The sequence below is a fragment of the Eutrema salsugineum genome, unplaced genomic scaffold (assembly GCF_000478725.1).
Source record: "Eutrema salsugineum unplaced genomic scaffold, Eutsalg1_0 scaffold_11, whole genome shotgun sequence".
In the NCBI taxonomy this organism is placed as follows: Eukaryota; Viridiplantae; Streptophyta; class Magnoliopsida; order Brassicales; family Brassicaceae; genus Eutrema; species Eutrema salsugineum.
The window spans coordinates 7,165,975-7,183,301 of NW_006256901.1; the positions used below are offsets into that span (position 1 = coordinate 7,165,975).

The following is a 17,327-nucleotide window of genomic DNA, read 5'->3' on the forward strand; positions in this document are numbered from 1 at the left end:
CTCATGGCATAACTCTCAGCAAAACTCAGTGTCCTTCGACACATGATGAGCGAAAGCGCATGAGTAAGATTCCATATGCATCTGCTATAGAATCTATCATGTATGCTATGCTCTGCACTCGCCCAGATAGCAGATACCAGTCTGATCCAGGTGAAAGTCACAGGATAACATTTAAAAGTATCCTTAAGTACTTGAGAAGAACTAAGGATAAGTTTTTTATCTATGGAGGAAGTGAGAAACTTGTTGTGAGTGGTTACACAGATGCCAGCTTTCAGACTGACAAGGATGATTTTTGATCACAATCGGGATTTTTCTTTTGTCTCAATGGAGGAGCATTGAGTTTGAAGAGTTCTAAATAGAGCACTGTGGCAGACTCTACAACTGAAGCTGAGTATATAGCTGCTTCAGAAACAGCTAAGGAGGATGTTTAGATTAGGAAGTTCATTGCTGAGCTTGGTGTGGTTCCTAGCATCTCTGGCCCTGTTGATCTTTACTGTGATAACAATAGAGCCATTGCACAAGCAAAAGAACCTAGATCACACTAAAAATCCAAGCATATTCAAAGAAGATATCACCTCATTCGTGAGATTGTTGATAGAGGTGATGTGAAGATTAGCAGATTTCCAACAGATGCAAATGTTGCTGATCCTTTTATGAAACCTCTTCCGCAGCCTAAGCATGAGAGTCATACTGCTGCGATAGGCACTAGATTCATAAAGATGTAATCTTATTTTCAGTGGGAGGTTTTAATTCCTTTATGATATGATGTTCATGTTTTGATTTTATTTTTAAATTAATAATTTTTTTTTCAGAATTATTTGGTTATTAGATAATTAAATAATAGTCCCAAAATCATTTATATCATTCTTATAGGTCATCAAGTACGTGACTTGATCATGAAACCTTATGAGTGGAAAATGAATTAAATTATTTATGTCCCTAGTCAAGGTTATTAAAATGGGACTTTAATAACTATTAATGACTAGTATGTGAGGTGACTGATGACTAAGTTTCGTGGTCATTGATATATCGTATCAAGTCAATCACATAGATATGTGCTGGGGAACACATGATTGGACTGACCTGCTATGAGAACTCTACAAGATTGTTATATGAGTGTCATAAGAGTTTCTCATGACAACTATAGGGTATAGTCCTTTGACCTGAGTTTGATTTGTTTACTTTGACTTTGTCAAACGTCATCTGTAAAAGATGATTATAGAGACAGTGATCGGACACATTATGAACTGTGTAAGGTACAGGAATGGAACAAGATGGGTTTTGTTCCTCCCATATAATAGGAGATAAATATCTTTGGGCCTATCGAAGATTTTATACTGTAAAATGCGTGGCCGCGCTCAAACGAGGTGAATGTCAGTCGTTTGTTTAATCAGTATAAATCAAAGTTTGATAAACGTGATCTAGCTTGATAAAGATGACACTATTTCTTGCCTTATGCTAAGATCGAGATATAGATACAAAAGGATTATAGGAATAGATGATTCTAGTACAAGTGGAAGATTGTTGGGAATGTCCTGAAATCATTTGTACTTTACTCTAGTGAAAGTTATATTGTCGAGATTTGACAATCGTATAATGTTAGGTGGTTATAATATTTTTCTAGAGACTGCTTATAATCTATGAGTTGAAAACTCATTGCTAATATTATACGATCTTACAGGATCACACACTTAAACAAATTAGATCACTAATTAATGAGATTTATATAGATTGGACCAATATTTGGGTTTAGGAAATGTGATATATAAGAATAATATATAAAAGATATATTATTAAATACACACATATAATAAAGGCTAACTTATGGTTTAATTAAGAATTAGACTAAGCCCAACCCACATGAATGAATCTTAAAGTGTCTAGGGTTTACGTGTGTGAGTATATATATAACAATATCTAGTTGTGGCCGTGTAGAAGATATCAGCAACCATAACACCAATTAAAAATAAGATATCTGTTGCTTGTATGACAAGCAAATAATAATTCATAGAGAGAAGAAAAGACGAACAGTTCGTTGGTTTTTGAGATTTGATCTCTACGGTACTAGCATTCCGTTTAAATCCAATTTGTGCGCGTGTTGATATCAGTAGAGGTAGACAATTGGAGTGCTAAGACAATCTCAAACCTATCTGATTTTTCCGTCCTGCTGTAGAATATCCAAGTATATTCAAACTCTAAAATCTAGACTTAATTCAGTATTTGCATGAATCCTGACAATCGACTTGGTAATTAGTATTTATAAATTGTTATAAATCGGTATGAATTCTTTCAATTTGATCAATTATGATAATGGTTTTTCTTTTTATAATCGTTATTCGATGGATATGAGAAAGCGAGATTAGGCAAATTAGGCATGTGGAGTTATGGACCATAAGTATTTTAAATTTTGAATAATTAATCTTTAATCTACGTATCATGAAGAGAGAAAAAAAGTCGTATCTGAAATTTCAACGCAGATATTAGAATATGTACATACAAATTTTTAATACAGAGCATCTTTGGGAATATGAGATTAACAAAGACTTTTGATTGAAGAGAGAAAAAGAATTGCAAGGAGCGTCGCTGTTGACGCTTTAGATCCAACTTTTCTTTGTCTTTTCTTCTTCCTAATCTTGTAGTATACGACCAAGGATTCTGATGAAGCCCATGAGGGAGTGTCAGTACCCTTGATCTACGAACATCTTATGGGGCCTTGCAATGATATGAGGAAAGGTAATTTCTGTGGATGCTTCGAATCTATTAGTGGAAGAAAAAGGCTCTGCTGACGTGGCATGGAGATAGGAAAGGCGATTAGGGTTTTCGTTTCTCAAAGTTTCTTCGGCCGCAAGCATGGCGGCACCGGGCTCTCCGCCTCCTCCTCCGAACATCATCTGTCACCAGCGAGTCTCGTGTTGGGGATACAACGGATCCAGAGACGTCTTCGCAGCCTCCTACTAAGCCGCTCTACTCATCTATTGTTCAAAACAAATAGGGCTATCAAAACATGATCTATCAATATCCATGGTTGAGGGTTCTCTGATGGTATATATCCCGAATGATATCATTAAAGGTTCAGCTCCTCTGTGGGAGGAAATTCTGGTTGGGAAATTTCTATCGGCGGCTCCTCATGTAGCTAAAGTTCATGTTATCGTGAATAAAATTTGGCCACTTGGATTGAAAACCAAAGTTGATGTGTTCATAGTTGATCAGACTACAATGAAGTTCAAAATCCGAGACGTTGCAACCTGTAATCGGATCTTGAGAAGAGGGATGTGGAATATTGCAAATGTTCCAATGGTGGTTTCTAAATGGTCTCCGGTGGTGGAGGAAGCTCAACCGGAGATCAAGTCAATGCCAATATGGGTCTGTCTCAAGAACGTCCTCACAAGTTGTTCCATGAGAAAGGCTTAGGATTTCATCCAGATACTGAAATTTGCAAGACTTTTGATGAGGCAAAAGTTTTTGTTGAAGCCGATTTATCGAAGTAGCTACCAACTCAATTTCAATTCACTTCAGATAAAGGCATAGACTCGGTGGTTGAATTTGAATACCCGTGGCTCCTTCCAAGATGCACTTTCTGCTCTAAATGGGGTCACATGGGAGATGCCTGTACGATGAAGAATGGACCGAAAACTATCCTTCAACGACAAACAATTGATCAGAGGCCCGATGATACGAATACGGTGGCAATGCCTAAGGCTGTCTCAGAACAAGAGCCAGTGATGAATGGGAGTTCTCAGAGCAAGAGTAGTGATTCGAATTCTCAGAATTCATCAGAGGTTGATCCAGCTAGGGAAAAACCGGTCTCAGATGCCGGCATTGATACTATAGCTGAGACAGAGAAAGAGGAAGGAGAATGGTGTTCTCCTAAAAAAGTAAGCAAACAAGCAGAGAAGCAAGTGGCTATTGATGTCTCTGTTTCTCCTTCGAGATTCTTAGTGCTTGCTGGTACCGAGAATGAAGTAAATAAAGAGGAAATACCATCTGATAAGCAGGCAAAGGATGATATTTCTTCTAGTAATGGTGATGAGTCAGGTGTTTTGGGTGAGGAAGCGGCTCTCTGCCAAACGGAGAAGCGAATGCAGCGAGATAAAACTGAGGTTACTGGGATTCGTCCCCCACTCCCCAGAGCGTCGAAAACTGCAAACAAATCGTTGGTTGACCAAGTTCCTCCAAGTATTAAGGAATCAAAACCTAATACTTCGAGTAGAAGGAACCCAAAGAATGAAAACCAATAGATGTCGGGTCTTGTATGGAATGTCCGCGGCTTAAACAAATCAACTAAACATTCCATTGTTCGTAGGTGGATTCAGAATCAAGGTTTTCAGTTTGGTGCTCTGTTGGAGACCAGAGTTAGAGAGGGTAAAGCTGGGAGGGTAGCAGCTTCAGTTTGTAGAGACTGGTCGGTTATTACTAATTTTGAGTTCAATCGTCTTGGTCGAATCTGGGTGATGTGGAGCCCCAGGACGCGATTGACTCTGTTCTTCAAAAGTGGTCAGATGATCACAGTAACGGTTAAGCTTGAAGATAAAGACGAGTAATTCTTTTGTTCCTTCATTTATGCTTCAACCTTTGCTGAGGAGGGGAGAGAATTATGGAGTGACATTTGGGATCATCATAATTCTCCAATCATAAACAGCAGACCCTGGATCTGTCTTGGAGATTACAATGAGATTTTAGAAGGAGAGGAACACTCTCAGTACAAAAACTCTCCAAACATCACTTCGGGTATGCGGGATTTTCAAAATCTGGTGCTAGATTGTCATCTAGAGGAAATGGCTTATCATGGTCCGTTATTCACTTGGTGCAACAGACGAGACACAAGCCTAATTTCGAAAAAGCTTGACAGGGTTCTGAAAAACACTAGATGGGATCTTTCTTTCCCACACTCGTATAATGTATTTGAGGCTGGAGGATGCTCAGATCACTTACAATGTCGGTTACATCTGGAGGCAGGCAGAGCAGAGGGGAATAACCCTTTCAAGTTTGTAAATACTGTAGCTGAGCTTGATGATTTTTTGCCGATGGTGCAGTCCTTCTGGGAAAATACACAACCTATCTTCTCCTCCACGTCTTCCATGTTTTGTTTCACCAAAAAGTTAAAGGCCCTGAAACCTTTAATCCGTTCTCTGGCAAAGAACAGAATGGGAAATCTTTCTCGTAAGACGAAGGAGGTTTATGAGACTCTATGTGAAAAGCAGAATGCGAACGCTTCTCACCTCAAAGGGTGGAGGAGGAGACGGAAGCTTACAGGCGTTGGGATTTCATTTCGAAGCTTGAGGAAAACTTCCTTAAATAGCGATCCAAGATTCACTGGCTCAAGATTGGGGATGGTAACAGCAAGACTTTTCAAAAAGCAGTTGTGTCCAGAGAAGCTACAAATACCATCAGGGAAATAAAACATCGTGATGGTGTTGTGGTTTCATCTGTTGAAGATATTAAAGCATAGGCGGAAGGTTTCTTTTCTGAGTTTCTACAGCATATTCCTACTGACTATGAGGGTATTTTGACGGCAGATCTTCAGAATTTGATTCAGTACAGATGCTCGGAAGAGGAAGGTAATAATCTTATCAAGATTGTCACAGATGAGGATGTCAGATCAGTCTTATTTTCCATGCCGAGCAACAAATCTCTTGGTCCTGATGGGTATAATATGGAGTTCTACAAAGCAACATGGTCTATTGTGGGGAAAGAGTTCACTATCGCAGTTAAATCTTTTTTCTAAAAAGGTTTTCTGCCAAAAGGGGTTAACATAATGATCCTTGCTTTGATTCCGAAGAAAACGTCTGCTGTGGAAATGAGAGACTACCGGCCATTATCCTTCTGTAATGTCCTTTATAAGGTCAGTTCAAAAATCATTGCCAACAGATTAAAAGCAGTTCTTCCACATCTCATCGCAATGAAACAGTCTGCTTTTGTTCAAGATAGATTGCTGATCGAGATCTTCTTCTTGCGATAGAATTGGTTAGAGACTATCATAAGGATTCGGCCCCTGCTCGCTGTGCTATCAAAATCGACATTTTGAAAGCTTTCGACACTGTTCAATGGTCTTTCAATTTGAATGCGCTTCAAACTATGACCTTTCCCGGAGTTTTCATCCATTGGATTTCCCTTTGCATCTCTACAGCTTCTTTTTCAGTTCAGGTTAATGGTGAACTTGCTGGTTTCTTTCGTAGCAAGAGAGGTTTGAGACAGGGCTGTGCACTATCACCGTATTTGTTCCTCATCAGTATGCACGTATTTTCGAAACTACTTGACAGAGCTGCAAGTGCTCAAGCGATTGGTTACCATCCTAAATGAAAAAATATCGGCCTTACTCATTTTAGTTTTGCCGATGGTATCATGGTTTTATCTGATGGAAAATTGAGATCAATGGAAGGTATTGTTAAGGTTTTTGATGACTTCGCAAGAATATCAGGCCTTAAGATAAGCATGGAGAAGTCCACTATCTATCTTGTAAGGTTTTCGGAGGCTGTGAGGGATGAGCTCGTTGAGCGATTTCACTTTCAAACTGGACAACTCCCTGTGCGCTACTTGGGTTTGCCTTTACTTACAAAGCAGATGAGGAGATAGGATTATTTGCCATTGTTGGAGAAAATCGGCAAGAGGATTAGCTCTCGGACTGCTCGATCACTCTCCATTGAAGGAAGATTGCAACTCATATGCTCTGTTCTACACAGCATCAGTAATTTCTGGTTGGCCGCTTTCAGACTTCCGGGAGAATGTCTCAAGGACATTGAAAAACTTTGCTCGGCTTTTCTTTGGTCTGGTCCAGATTTAAATCCCCGTAGCGCAAAGTTCTCTTGGGAGGATGTGTGTAAGCTGAGATCTGAAGGTGGTCTAGGGCTCAGACCTCTCAAAGAGGCCAATACCGTTAGCTGTTTGAAGTTGATCTGGCGGATTGTTTCCTCTCATTCTTCTCTCTGGGTGCAGTGGATCCAAACGTACCTTATTCGCCAAGGAAAATTTCGGTAGAAAGAGAGTTCTACTTTGGGATCATGGATGTGGCACAAGATCCTCAAGTATCGGCACCTTGCAAGCTCTTTCTGTAAGGTGGATATTGGTAAAGGAGAAGAAACAAGCTTCTGGTTCGATGCTTGGTCTGATTTGGGAAATATTTTTGATCTCGTTGGCCCCCGCGGTCCAATTGATCTTGGGATTCCCTTAACCGCTTCAGTCACCTTGCTTAAGCAGAGAAGACGGCAACGTCATCAAAATGACTTGCTCTTGGAGATTGAAAACGCCTTGTCTTCGAAGCTCACACATATAAGACCTGCAGCTGATGATATTTTCTTATGGAAACATCGGGAGGGATACTTCAAACCTCGGTTTGACTCGAGAAACACATGGCTCCTCATTCATACCGCATCTCCAAAAACTACTTGGCACTCGGGTCTTTGGTTCACTCAATCTACCCCAAAGTTCTCGGTTTTGCTTGGCTCGCCGTGCTCAACCGGCTTTCGACTGGAGATTGGATGCAGAGTTGGAATACAGCAGCAGATACCACCTGTATTCTCTGTAATCTTGCTCTGGAATCTCGAAATCACCTCTTTTTCTCCTGCAGCTAGGAAATTTGGACAAAGCTAATGAAGAATATTCTAAAAGGTCGATTCTCCTTGGACTGGAATGCTCTGATCGCACTTCTATCGGAATCGCAGCTAGACCGCAATACTCTGTTCTTGTTTCGGTACTCTTTTCAAGCGGTGATTGATTTGGTCTGCGATGTGGGTGTCAAGTTTTACCCTAAATGAAATCAATAGCCGCAAGTGCACAACTGATCGATTGTAGTACTTAGGGATCGAATCCACAGGGAAGGAGCAACTTTCCTGCAAAGCCTTCGAAAGAAATATAAAGTAAGGAAGTCTAGAACCAAGCAATTTTTGTGAGGGTTTTGGTGGTGTCTTTAAAACGTAAAAATTAATCTTAAAGACAAAATACGGAAATTAAAATGACCTAATAACTAAACTTAACAAAAAAGAGTAAAAACGAGAAAAACGGCTAAACCTAATTGCTTTAATAAAAATTGATTGGGCGAATGAAAATACTAGACTAAAACTTGAATGAAAATCGGTGTAAATCTATAGGAAAGAAGGCGCTGGGTTTCAAAGAAGTTTTCTCAGGAGTAAATTTGATAAGATCTTAGCTTAAACTTTTCGAACTAGAGTCACAGATGTATGAATACGCCACTGTCGTGATCATAGACAACTATCTCTCTCAACCCTGACCAGTAGGTTTCCACTCTTGCCCTGGAAGAGAAGAGATGCATTATGTTTAAGACTCATCAGCATTCACAAATCGCACATAGGTAGGTTTCCACTCCTATGTTTGTTTTGCTCTCCAAAACTAGATCTGACACCGGATGAACACTTTCGTGTCACCAAGCATCTGGATCAGATTGTAGTTCATGAGACTACTCTCATGCAGTAAAATAAATTCAGAAGAAAAAGTTCTAAGATTCGGCTTCAATAGCTCATGAAATCCTCATCACATATGTATCCCATCGAAAATCCCTTAGACCCAACAATAAAACTACTCAGACATGATGAACGAAATCAAAAACATAGTATTAAAAAAGTAGAACAGAAACCGAAATTAAAAAAGAAAGAACAAGGGTTTAAGAGATAGATCTCTCTCTCCCTAAAACCTAAAGTATAAAAACAATAAGAAAAAAATATGATGTAAAAGGTGATGATAGATGATGATATGAATTAGGGTTCCTAAAATATGTATTTATAGTGCTCAAGACATCTCTGGGCGTCACTTACGGTTTCTCTAAATGAGGGAATCATTTTGGGCTTCAGAAATGAGTCTTCGGATTTGGAGTTCGCTGGCCGCGGTCGGGATGTGTGTGACCGCGGGGAATGGATGACTGGCCGCGGTCGGGATGTGCATGACCGCGGCGAATGGGCTGCTGGCCGCGGGTGGAAACGCTTGCCGGCTGGTTTACGAGACATCTTGCTCTTCGCGTATCTTTTGATTGAACCGTTGGATTGCCAAGCTGTAAAGTGTGCTGAAAAGCTGATACCTCCATCTTTGAGATCTCCAAATTTGAGCTGGATCAGACGGTGAGAAGGCCTTCAATCGGAGGTGAACTTCTGACTGTTTGACTTTGAGCTGAAAATCTGGTCTTCTATCCATTTTGTTAAGTTTTTCCCTAAGTTCCCTAAAAAGAGTATTGGAACTACAAATACTAGAAAAAGTAATAAAAGTATTTGAAAGAAATAAAAAACATAGAAAAAGTATTTCAAAACGATCCATAAAAGTGGTCAAAATACAGTGTTATCAACTCCCCCAGACTTAAACCTTTGTTTGTCCTCAAACAAAACAAAAGTTTAAACTGGTTAAGTGAAAACAAAAATAGGGAATGCATAAATTTCAGAGACATGAACTCCTAAAATAGGACCAAAGATCGTGCATCAATCCACAACTTAGTCTAGAAAATTCTCACCAAGACACAAAAGACACTGGTCCACTTTTTCCGTCATGCAAAACTTAAACAATCTAAATCTTGATTCCAGTCAACTAGCTCTCTACATTCATTTAGTGCAATAGTGAATTCTCATTAAAGACATCATCCAGGGTAGACGGCGTATGGCATTAAAGGGCTGTTTAAGTGGTGGAGTTAAAGTGTTTCGGGTAACCTGATGAATCTGGAAAATGCAAGATAAAATGCAACCGCAAGAGAGATAAGGACCTGTTGATGACCACAATTTTCAGTCACTTTCTTCTTGCCCAATGTTGTTGCATAATCCTTCCTCCTTTGTTGTGAACAGATATTCCCCCAAACTTAGATTCTTTCCGGGAATCAGGAAATGATCTCCAAAACTCCATAGAATCGAACTCCAGTTGCCTTGGGACTTAAAATTCGATCTCTCTAGACTCTCTACGGCTTTTTTCTCCTTTCGTTTCCTATTTTCGGATATTTCTTTTTTTTTTTGAAAAGAAGATGCCTTTTAAAGAGAGAAACTAGAGGACAAGATTGTATCAAAATTTGAGATTTTTCTAAGGCAAACTGAGCTTTCTCTTGTGTTGAATCCTTCTGGGACTGAAAACTGCGTCGTTCCACTTTCTCTCCAACGTTTTTACACATATCTGCATATAAGACAATAGAAAACAAGAGTGAATGTGGTTTGAAAGAGGATTGGTTAAGGTGGGGAACTAGCTAAAGATGAACTAGCCATTCAGGATAAACAGAGAGTGCTAAAAAAGGGTAAAGAAGTCCTGAATGTATGATTCGTTTCCCTGGTCTAATGTTTCAATGAGAGAATTAAGTCCAAGTTAAGTCCAAATAAAACAGAGCTAGTGTATTCCTTCATCTAAATCGAAATCATTCATATTCCTCTGGGGTACTTCGTTTCAAATGTGCTTAGCTACCGCCTAGTCTAGTCCTAAATCATTAATGATCATGTCACTAGGAACAGTCTAAAAGCACACAGTCAACTATCATTGATTCATGTTCACCATTCCCTTTAAAACGTATTTTGTTTTAAAAACCGATTTTGAAAAACTTTAAGAAAAATGCAAAAATTGTAGATAATGCAAGACACATGAAAGAAAAGTGGTTAGAAAGGGATGAAATCCTCTCCCAGACTTAAATCACACTGTCCTTTGTGTGAAACAAGTCGAGATTGGATGAGAAAAAATACATAGATAATCGAATTGGTAAGACTAAAGAGAACTTACCTGGATCCGAGATGCTGGTGGAGATGGACCAGATTCATTCCAAGAGGTTTGGGAAGGTGATAGGTGGTGATGAAGGTGGTGGAAAGTGATGAATGAGGTGGAATGAGGTGAAGTGGGTGATTTGGGGTTGAGTATTATCTCAATGACCATCTGCCGCGGTCAGGAGTCACGCGACCGCGGTGAAATGGTGCGGTCAGAAAGACGCGGCCGCGGTCGAAGAGCTGTTTCCCGCGGTCAGAACATCTGCGACCGCAGGGGCTTAAATGCGGCATGTTTCCTGCTTCTCCTTGGTTCCTGCTGGGCCGAGCAGTCAGGGACCATCCTTCTTTTTGATTTTTTCGGTTTTTTAATTTTTTTGGCTTTTTTGTTTTATAAGAAACACCTGAAACTAAGAAAAAGAAAAAGATCAATAGAAAAAGAAAGAAAAATCCTAAAGAAAACAATACCTAAATGGGTTGCCTCCCATTGAGCGCTTCTGTTTTAAGTCGTTTAGCTCGACTTTGGTGTTGGACGTGGCTTAGTCCAATGAAGAAGATCTTGTCCTGAGACAAGTATTTTTCGACATCTCCTTGCTTTGCCTAGCAGGTTCTTCGTCACTCTAAAGCTCTTCTTCTAACTCTTCTATTGCAGAACGTTTTCCTGCTTTGCTGTTGTATGGGACAACTTCTGTGAAGATATCTTTGTCGATATTAACAAACGAAATCCTCCAGTTTTGCCAGTCCATTATAGTTCCAGAAGTTGCTAGAAAAGACCATCCGAGAATCACTAGATGTGTGGCATCTCTTGTTTCGACAATGTAGAAGTCGACAGGCACGATGCAATCTCCTATTCTCAAAGGAATTGTCATGAGCTATTCCTTGAGGTGTTGCATTGAAATCATCAGCTAAACTAATCCTTGCTATAGTCCTGCGCAGGTGTTTAGTACCAAGTCTCAAAGCAATTGCCTTGGACATCATGTTACGACAAGCTCCAGAATCACAAATCACGTTTTTAAACATTTCACCTCTAATAGAACAAGAGATGAGAAATTGACCTGCACCTTCGATTTTGTGAAGTGTTCAAACATGTTTACCTCTTTTGGCATGATTGAACAAGTCTTCTATTTCAGGAATTGATTCTTACTCTCACAGAAGTAGTGGCCTATCATGAAGTCCTTGCAAGCTCTGGCAAAGGTGATTCCTTCAGGTAAATTTCGAACTACATCATTGAACCCATCAAGCTTTTCTTTCCTGATTTTGTTGGTGTAGTGGCTATATTCTTCAGGTTTTTGAAGGTGGATCGCATAGACAGCTGCTTCTAGTGATGTCATGTATCGAGCTCGCATAAAGTACCTTTGTATATCTTCTTTATACTCCTTGCAGTACCTGAAAAAGACTTTCAAACGACCAAGCTTCCAGATTTCATCAAAGCTTAGGTGAGCAGGGAATGTCCTGACCATATAGTTAAACTCTATGAGCTTCTCCCTACTGATGTTGCTGGTGATCCATTGAATGTTTTCTGTACTGTCTTCTGAGGAGTGTCCTGCGTTTGGATCTTCTACAAACAACCCATACTCTTCATCTTCAGAGTACTGTTCTTCATACTCATCTTCACAAGACAAAACCATGTTGCAGGGTAATGGCTTGTCTTCGTCTTCAGATCTTTGGGTGCTGATGGAGCAAACTAGTTGTTGATGGAGGGGTTTAGTCATTCCAGGAGGTGTATCAGACGCACAACTGCTTGTATGACCTGAACCGGGCTGTTTTGGAACGTTTTTTCGGTTGGCCTTGACTGCAGGAGACGCGACCGCGGGAAAATGTCCATGGGCCGCGGGTAGGCCGAGCACGACCGCGGGGAAGTGCTTCTTGGCCGCGGTCACGGGTGATGCGACCGCGGGAGAACATCTCCGAGTCGAGCTTCTGCATTTGCTTGTTCCCTTTCTTCCTGAATGATCTCCTAGGTCTTCTGGCTTGATGTACTTCCTCTCTGAATTTAAGTCTTTGGTTTTGGCTGCTGGAATCTGCTCTCCAAGTCCTTGCATGATCTCCTCAACCTTTTCTTCAACTTCATCAAGAGCATAGACTACTTTGTCCATGGTTGAGGCAAGCTCTTCGGTTTTGTCAATGACTTTGTATACCTTCTCTGAAACTTTGACTGTGAAGTCATAAGACTCGTTCTTAGCTTCGTTGAGGGCTTTGTCCACATCATCGAGTTTGAAATCCAGGTCCATGACTTTGTTTTTAGTGTTGCGAAGCTCGTAATTGTGATTTGCTTGTTCTTCCTCCATGCTGTCAAACCTGTTGGCGATCATGGCTGCATCCTTGGTTGCTCGTTCTTCTATTGATTTGACCTGGGAAGCTAGATCGATCTTCTCATTGAAAAGTTTCAATATCCCGTCAATTCTTTCATTTAGAGCGGCTGTAGTGGTTGCTTGAGTTTCTATGAACTGCTTGATTACGCCTTCGAGCTGACTCAATCGGTTACTGAGCTGGACGTTCTCATCTTGCTGGAGAACCTGGTGAGGTAAGCGATACATAGGTGGTCTAGGGTTTACCATTGGAGGCAGGTAAGGCTCGTTCAGGAACGTTCTGTAGTCTTCGGTTCGAACTTCTTCTTAGAGATTGCGTATTGCTTTTCGCTGCGTCTGGTGGCTTGAGGAGTGTTGTAACCCGTCGTCATGGCGAAGACCCCCTTGCAGCAAGCCGGCTTCATCTCCTCATTGACAAACTGGTCAGATGCAGACTTCAGACTATTCGCGACCTGGGAGACCGAAGATATGAAGCTGCTCTTCAACTTTGGTTTGCTACCCGATACTGATTCCATTGAGCTTCGCCATGTAATAGCTTTTTTGTCAGCAGTTTTGTTCTACAGATGCAATGTTTTCGTAAAAGGACATACCATCTGGTTGTAAAAACGTCTTTTTTATAATTGGAATACAATTTTACATTCATTTCAAAAAAAAAAAAAGAATCTATTAGTGAAGGCTTCCATTGCAAGATATGTGACTTTTTCGTCCACAAGAAATGTAGTCATGAGTCCACTTAATCTATCCAACAGTACCCATCTCACCCGAATCACACTCTTTGGCTTCGCCGTAAACCACATAACTATTGTGATTTATGTGGAAGGGATATCGTGGATCTATGCTATCATTGTCCGATATGTACGTTCGACGTAGATCTATATTGTGCTAGATACCCACCACTGAAGGTTATCAACGTTTCCGAGATGCATCGTCACAAGCTCACAAATGTCAAGGACCTGAGCCAGTTCGACTGTTCTGCTAAATGTGGTAAGACAGGTGATGATTTTTCTTACAAATGTCACGAATGTGATTTAGCCTTCCATGTGGATTGCTTTTCATATCCGTTGGAGTTAAACCACTTCTACCACTCTTTACACTCTCTTAAGCTCCTTACAGGCCGACCAGGGGAATACTCTGATGGTAGATGTCATCTTTGCGGAAAAAAGATTGATGAAGAAAAAGTATTTTATCATTGTTCTTCATGTAACTTCAGCTTGGATATGTGTTGTGTTCAAGCCCACAACCACAATCTCTTTTGGATTTGAAAGCTCATGATCATCAACTCACCCTTCTCCCAAGACTCGATTCTTTTACATGTAATGCTTGTGGGCTGAAGGGAGATCGAAGCCCTTCGCATGTTTTCAATGTAGCTTCATGATCCATCAAGGTTGTCTTACTCTTCCACGTGTCATAAACATCAATCGGCATGATCACCGTATTTCTCGCAATTGTGTTCTTGGTGTTGTAAATTCTGTGTGTGCTGTCTATGTCGTTCATTCAAAATGTGCTACAAGAAACGATGTCTGGATTGGGAAAGAACTCGAAGGAGTATTTGATGAAACAGAAGATACAGAGCCATATGTAGTTATAAATGACAACACAATACAGCATTTCAGTCACAAAGAGCATTATTTAAGACTCAGCGATAATGGTCTTCATTGCGAGGAGAACAAGCGTTGCAAGGCTTGTGCCCATCCCATCAGTCTCCAATCCTTCTATGGCTGTACGTATGGAGTGTAATTTTGTAATCCACCAAATTTGTGCTGAATTACCTACAATGAAAAGGCATTTCTTACACAATGAACTACTTACTTTAATTACAAGTGAGGCCAGATGCTTCCAGTGTGATGCTTGTAATAGAATTTCCAATGGTTTCAGGTACCAGCATTGGGATAAGAAGTTAGATGTAAAGTGCGGTTCAATTTCTGAGCCATTTGTCCATCCAAGTCATCCTGATCATCCTTTATATTACACTTCACCGAATGAAAAAAGGCAATGCAATGGTTGTAAAAAGTGGAGATTAATGTGCTCATGTGCATTGAAGATGGTTGTGGATTTGCCTTGGACTTCAAATGCGCCACTTTACCACAAAATGTAAAGCATAGAGTTGATGATCATCATCTCTTACTGGGCTATGGAGAAGAGGCAAGTGGTAAATATTGGTGCGGCATCTGTGAGAAAGAAGCCAATTCAGAGACATGGTTCTACACGTGTTAAACTCACCAGGCTACCTTGCATACAAAGTGTGTTCTCGGAGACTTTACAGGGCTCTTCCCAAGAAGCACAGTAAGATTTTGGGGAAAATTATTTAAGGTGATGCTCAATAATAGTATAGCTCGTCCAGTTTGCAAGGAGTGTAAATCGCTCTGCGTATACCCTATCAATTTGAAGTTGCTTGGAACCTCAGATGCATACTTTTGCTCTAACAAATGCAGAAATTTATTTCAATGGAAGGGATAAATCGTTAAAACCAAAAAAGTGTAATAAACGAGATATTCGTTTTAGTTTCTTACATTCTTCCTTGGACAAGTTCATTTCCATTATGAGTTGATTTCCGTAATGTATTATCTGATCACTGAGGTTTGTTATATTAAAAGGTGAGTTGTTTTATTAAAATTCGTGTGTATATGCATGACTAAAACAACAGATTCTTGAGCACTAAAACAACAATAACTATAAAACAGAGACGTATAAAGAGTATTGTGGCACATATCACCATTGCTCCTTCTCTTTGTTTTTTGTCTGCGTATTCAAACATCAAAGAAAGATGTATCTCTTTTCTCTTGGGTAAAACATATATTCACAAAACCTTGATAGGTTTATGGTGAAGAATCAAACCATTTTTTATAGCCTTCCTCGACCGATGTAGAAACATAATTCGGATAGTGTTAGAACTTCTATAGATAAATAGTAGTAGGATTATAATATTTTATTAATTTATCGTAAAATTACTTTATCTATAAGTTAATAATTAATTAACTTAGAGAATATTTGTGTACTTAATAATATTTTAAAATTTTTATTTTATCTAAAACTTTTTGTATTTTTTATTGTTTACAGATTCCATAATGTCAAGATGACCCAAACGTTATTCACGAACTTGAAGTTTTGATTAATAATCTTGATTATCGGTCAATTGCATACTCGACTATCCTGGTGAAACTAGCACATGCTCAGAAGTTCATAATTTAGAGAAAAAAATGTAGCTATTGTCTTTAATTTTGCTGATAAAGTTAAAGATGATGCTATGAAACTTTTGAAAGCAGTTTTGCGTAACGATTATAGCTCTAACAACTCTACACAACTTTTGGATGCAAATCGAGAAGACAACACTAGAAGTTGTTGATTCAATAAAATATTAGGTATAAAACTCTAACAAGATTTTAACTTAAAAAAAAAACAACAATAGAGTTATATTTACTAAATTATCTTTGGTATATTTTCCTAAGATATATAATTATAAATTTATATTTTTGTTGGGATCATATATTAATATAAAGATTTTCAAAAAAATAATTATTTTATTATTTTATCGAATTTGATGAATTTTTACATTGACACGACTCAAGACCAGATAAATTTATTATTTTATAATAATTATTAATTTATTGAATATTAATTTATAGAAATTTTACTACAGATATATTACCATCCATGTTAAAGCCATATATATATAGTCCAAATTAACAGTCCCTAAGCTACATACAAATTAATACAATACTGGAGTCGAACGTGACTAATACCAGCACACTGGATCTGGTTGCCTTCATGGAGATTTCATGGGTAGATAAGAGCTTGTCTTGATCATAGCTCATAAATCTCAAGCTCGTGTCCGGGAAACCCCATATTATGTATTTCCTATAGCCTCTCGTTTTCAGAAAAAAAGTTTGAGGCGGCAACAAACAACTCGTCATAGAAAGTGATTATTTGGTTTATAGATGATGAGCATTTACGTATTTCACAACGAACAAGATCCATCGAGTGTAATGACAATTTACAATATTTCAGGAAGCAACATAACTGAAACATGATAGTTCGATTCTCTGTTGACTACCAAAAGGAGAGCATGCAATGTACCTTTCCTCTTTGTTTGTACCCAAGGGCGGATGTAATTAAGGAGGAGTAGGGTCAAATACCCCTACTCTTTTTTATTTTTCCTTAAATATTTAAGTAAATTCAATCAAAATAAATTTAATTTAGTGATAAAAACTTTTTTGCCCCCAACTAATTTTTTATCTTCTATTTATAAACTTATACCCCCAACTAAATTTTTTTTTGATCTGCAAATTGTACGCAAATATATATATGAGATCTATCCGATGATGCAGATTCTCTGATATATTATTAGACTCCAAAGCTT

The 17,327-nt window shown here is 39.1% G+C and overlaps 2 protein-coding genes and 1 pseudogene across 2 annotated transcripts; all 3 read left to right on the forward strand.

The window, feature by feature from the left end:
- The first annotated feature begins 4,238 nt into the window (after positions 1-4,238).
- LOC112089792 lies at positions 4,239-5,725 on the forward strand. The gene is made up of 3 exons (XM_024160549.1): positions 4,239-4,537; positions 4,640-5,333; positions 5,450-5,725. The coding sequence occupies exons 1-3, from the start codon at positions 4,239-4,241 to the stop codon at positions 5,723-5,725; spliced, it is 1,269 nt and encodes a 422-aa protein (XP_024016317.1).
- Positions 5,726-7,002: 1,277 nt separating this feature from the next.
- Positions 7,003-7,587, forward strand: LOC112089793. Its single transcript, XM_024160550.1, has one exon. The coding sequence runs from the start codon at positions 7,003-7,005 to the stop codon at positions 7,585-7,587; it is 585 nt and encodes a 194-aa protein (XP_024016318.1).
- Positions 7,588-13,103: 5,516 nt separating this feature from the next.
- Positions 13,104-15,427, forward strand: LOC112089794 (annotated as a pseudogene).
- The last annotated feature ends 1,900 nt before the right edge of the window (positions 15,428-17,327 follow it).

Bases quoted from the DNA above. Each gene is read 5' to 3' on its own strand.
- LOC112089792 (XM_024160549.1), top strand. From the start codon at position 4,239: ATGTCGGGTCTTGTATGGAATGTCCGCGGCTTAAACAAATCAACTAAA. The intron at 4,538-4,639 runs GTAATTCTTTTG...AATCATAAACAG, and splicing joins AAGCTTGAAGATAAAGACGA to CAGACCCTGGATCTGTCTTG. The intron at 5,334-5,449 runs GTAACAGCAAGA...ATTAAAGCATAG, and splicing joins CTGGCTCAAGATTGGGGATG to GCGGAAGGTTTCTTTTCTGA.
- LOC112089793 (XM_024160550.1), top strand. From the start codon at position 7,003: ATGTGGCACAAGATCCTCAAGTATCGGCACCTTGCAAGCTCTTTCTGT.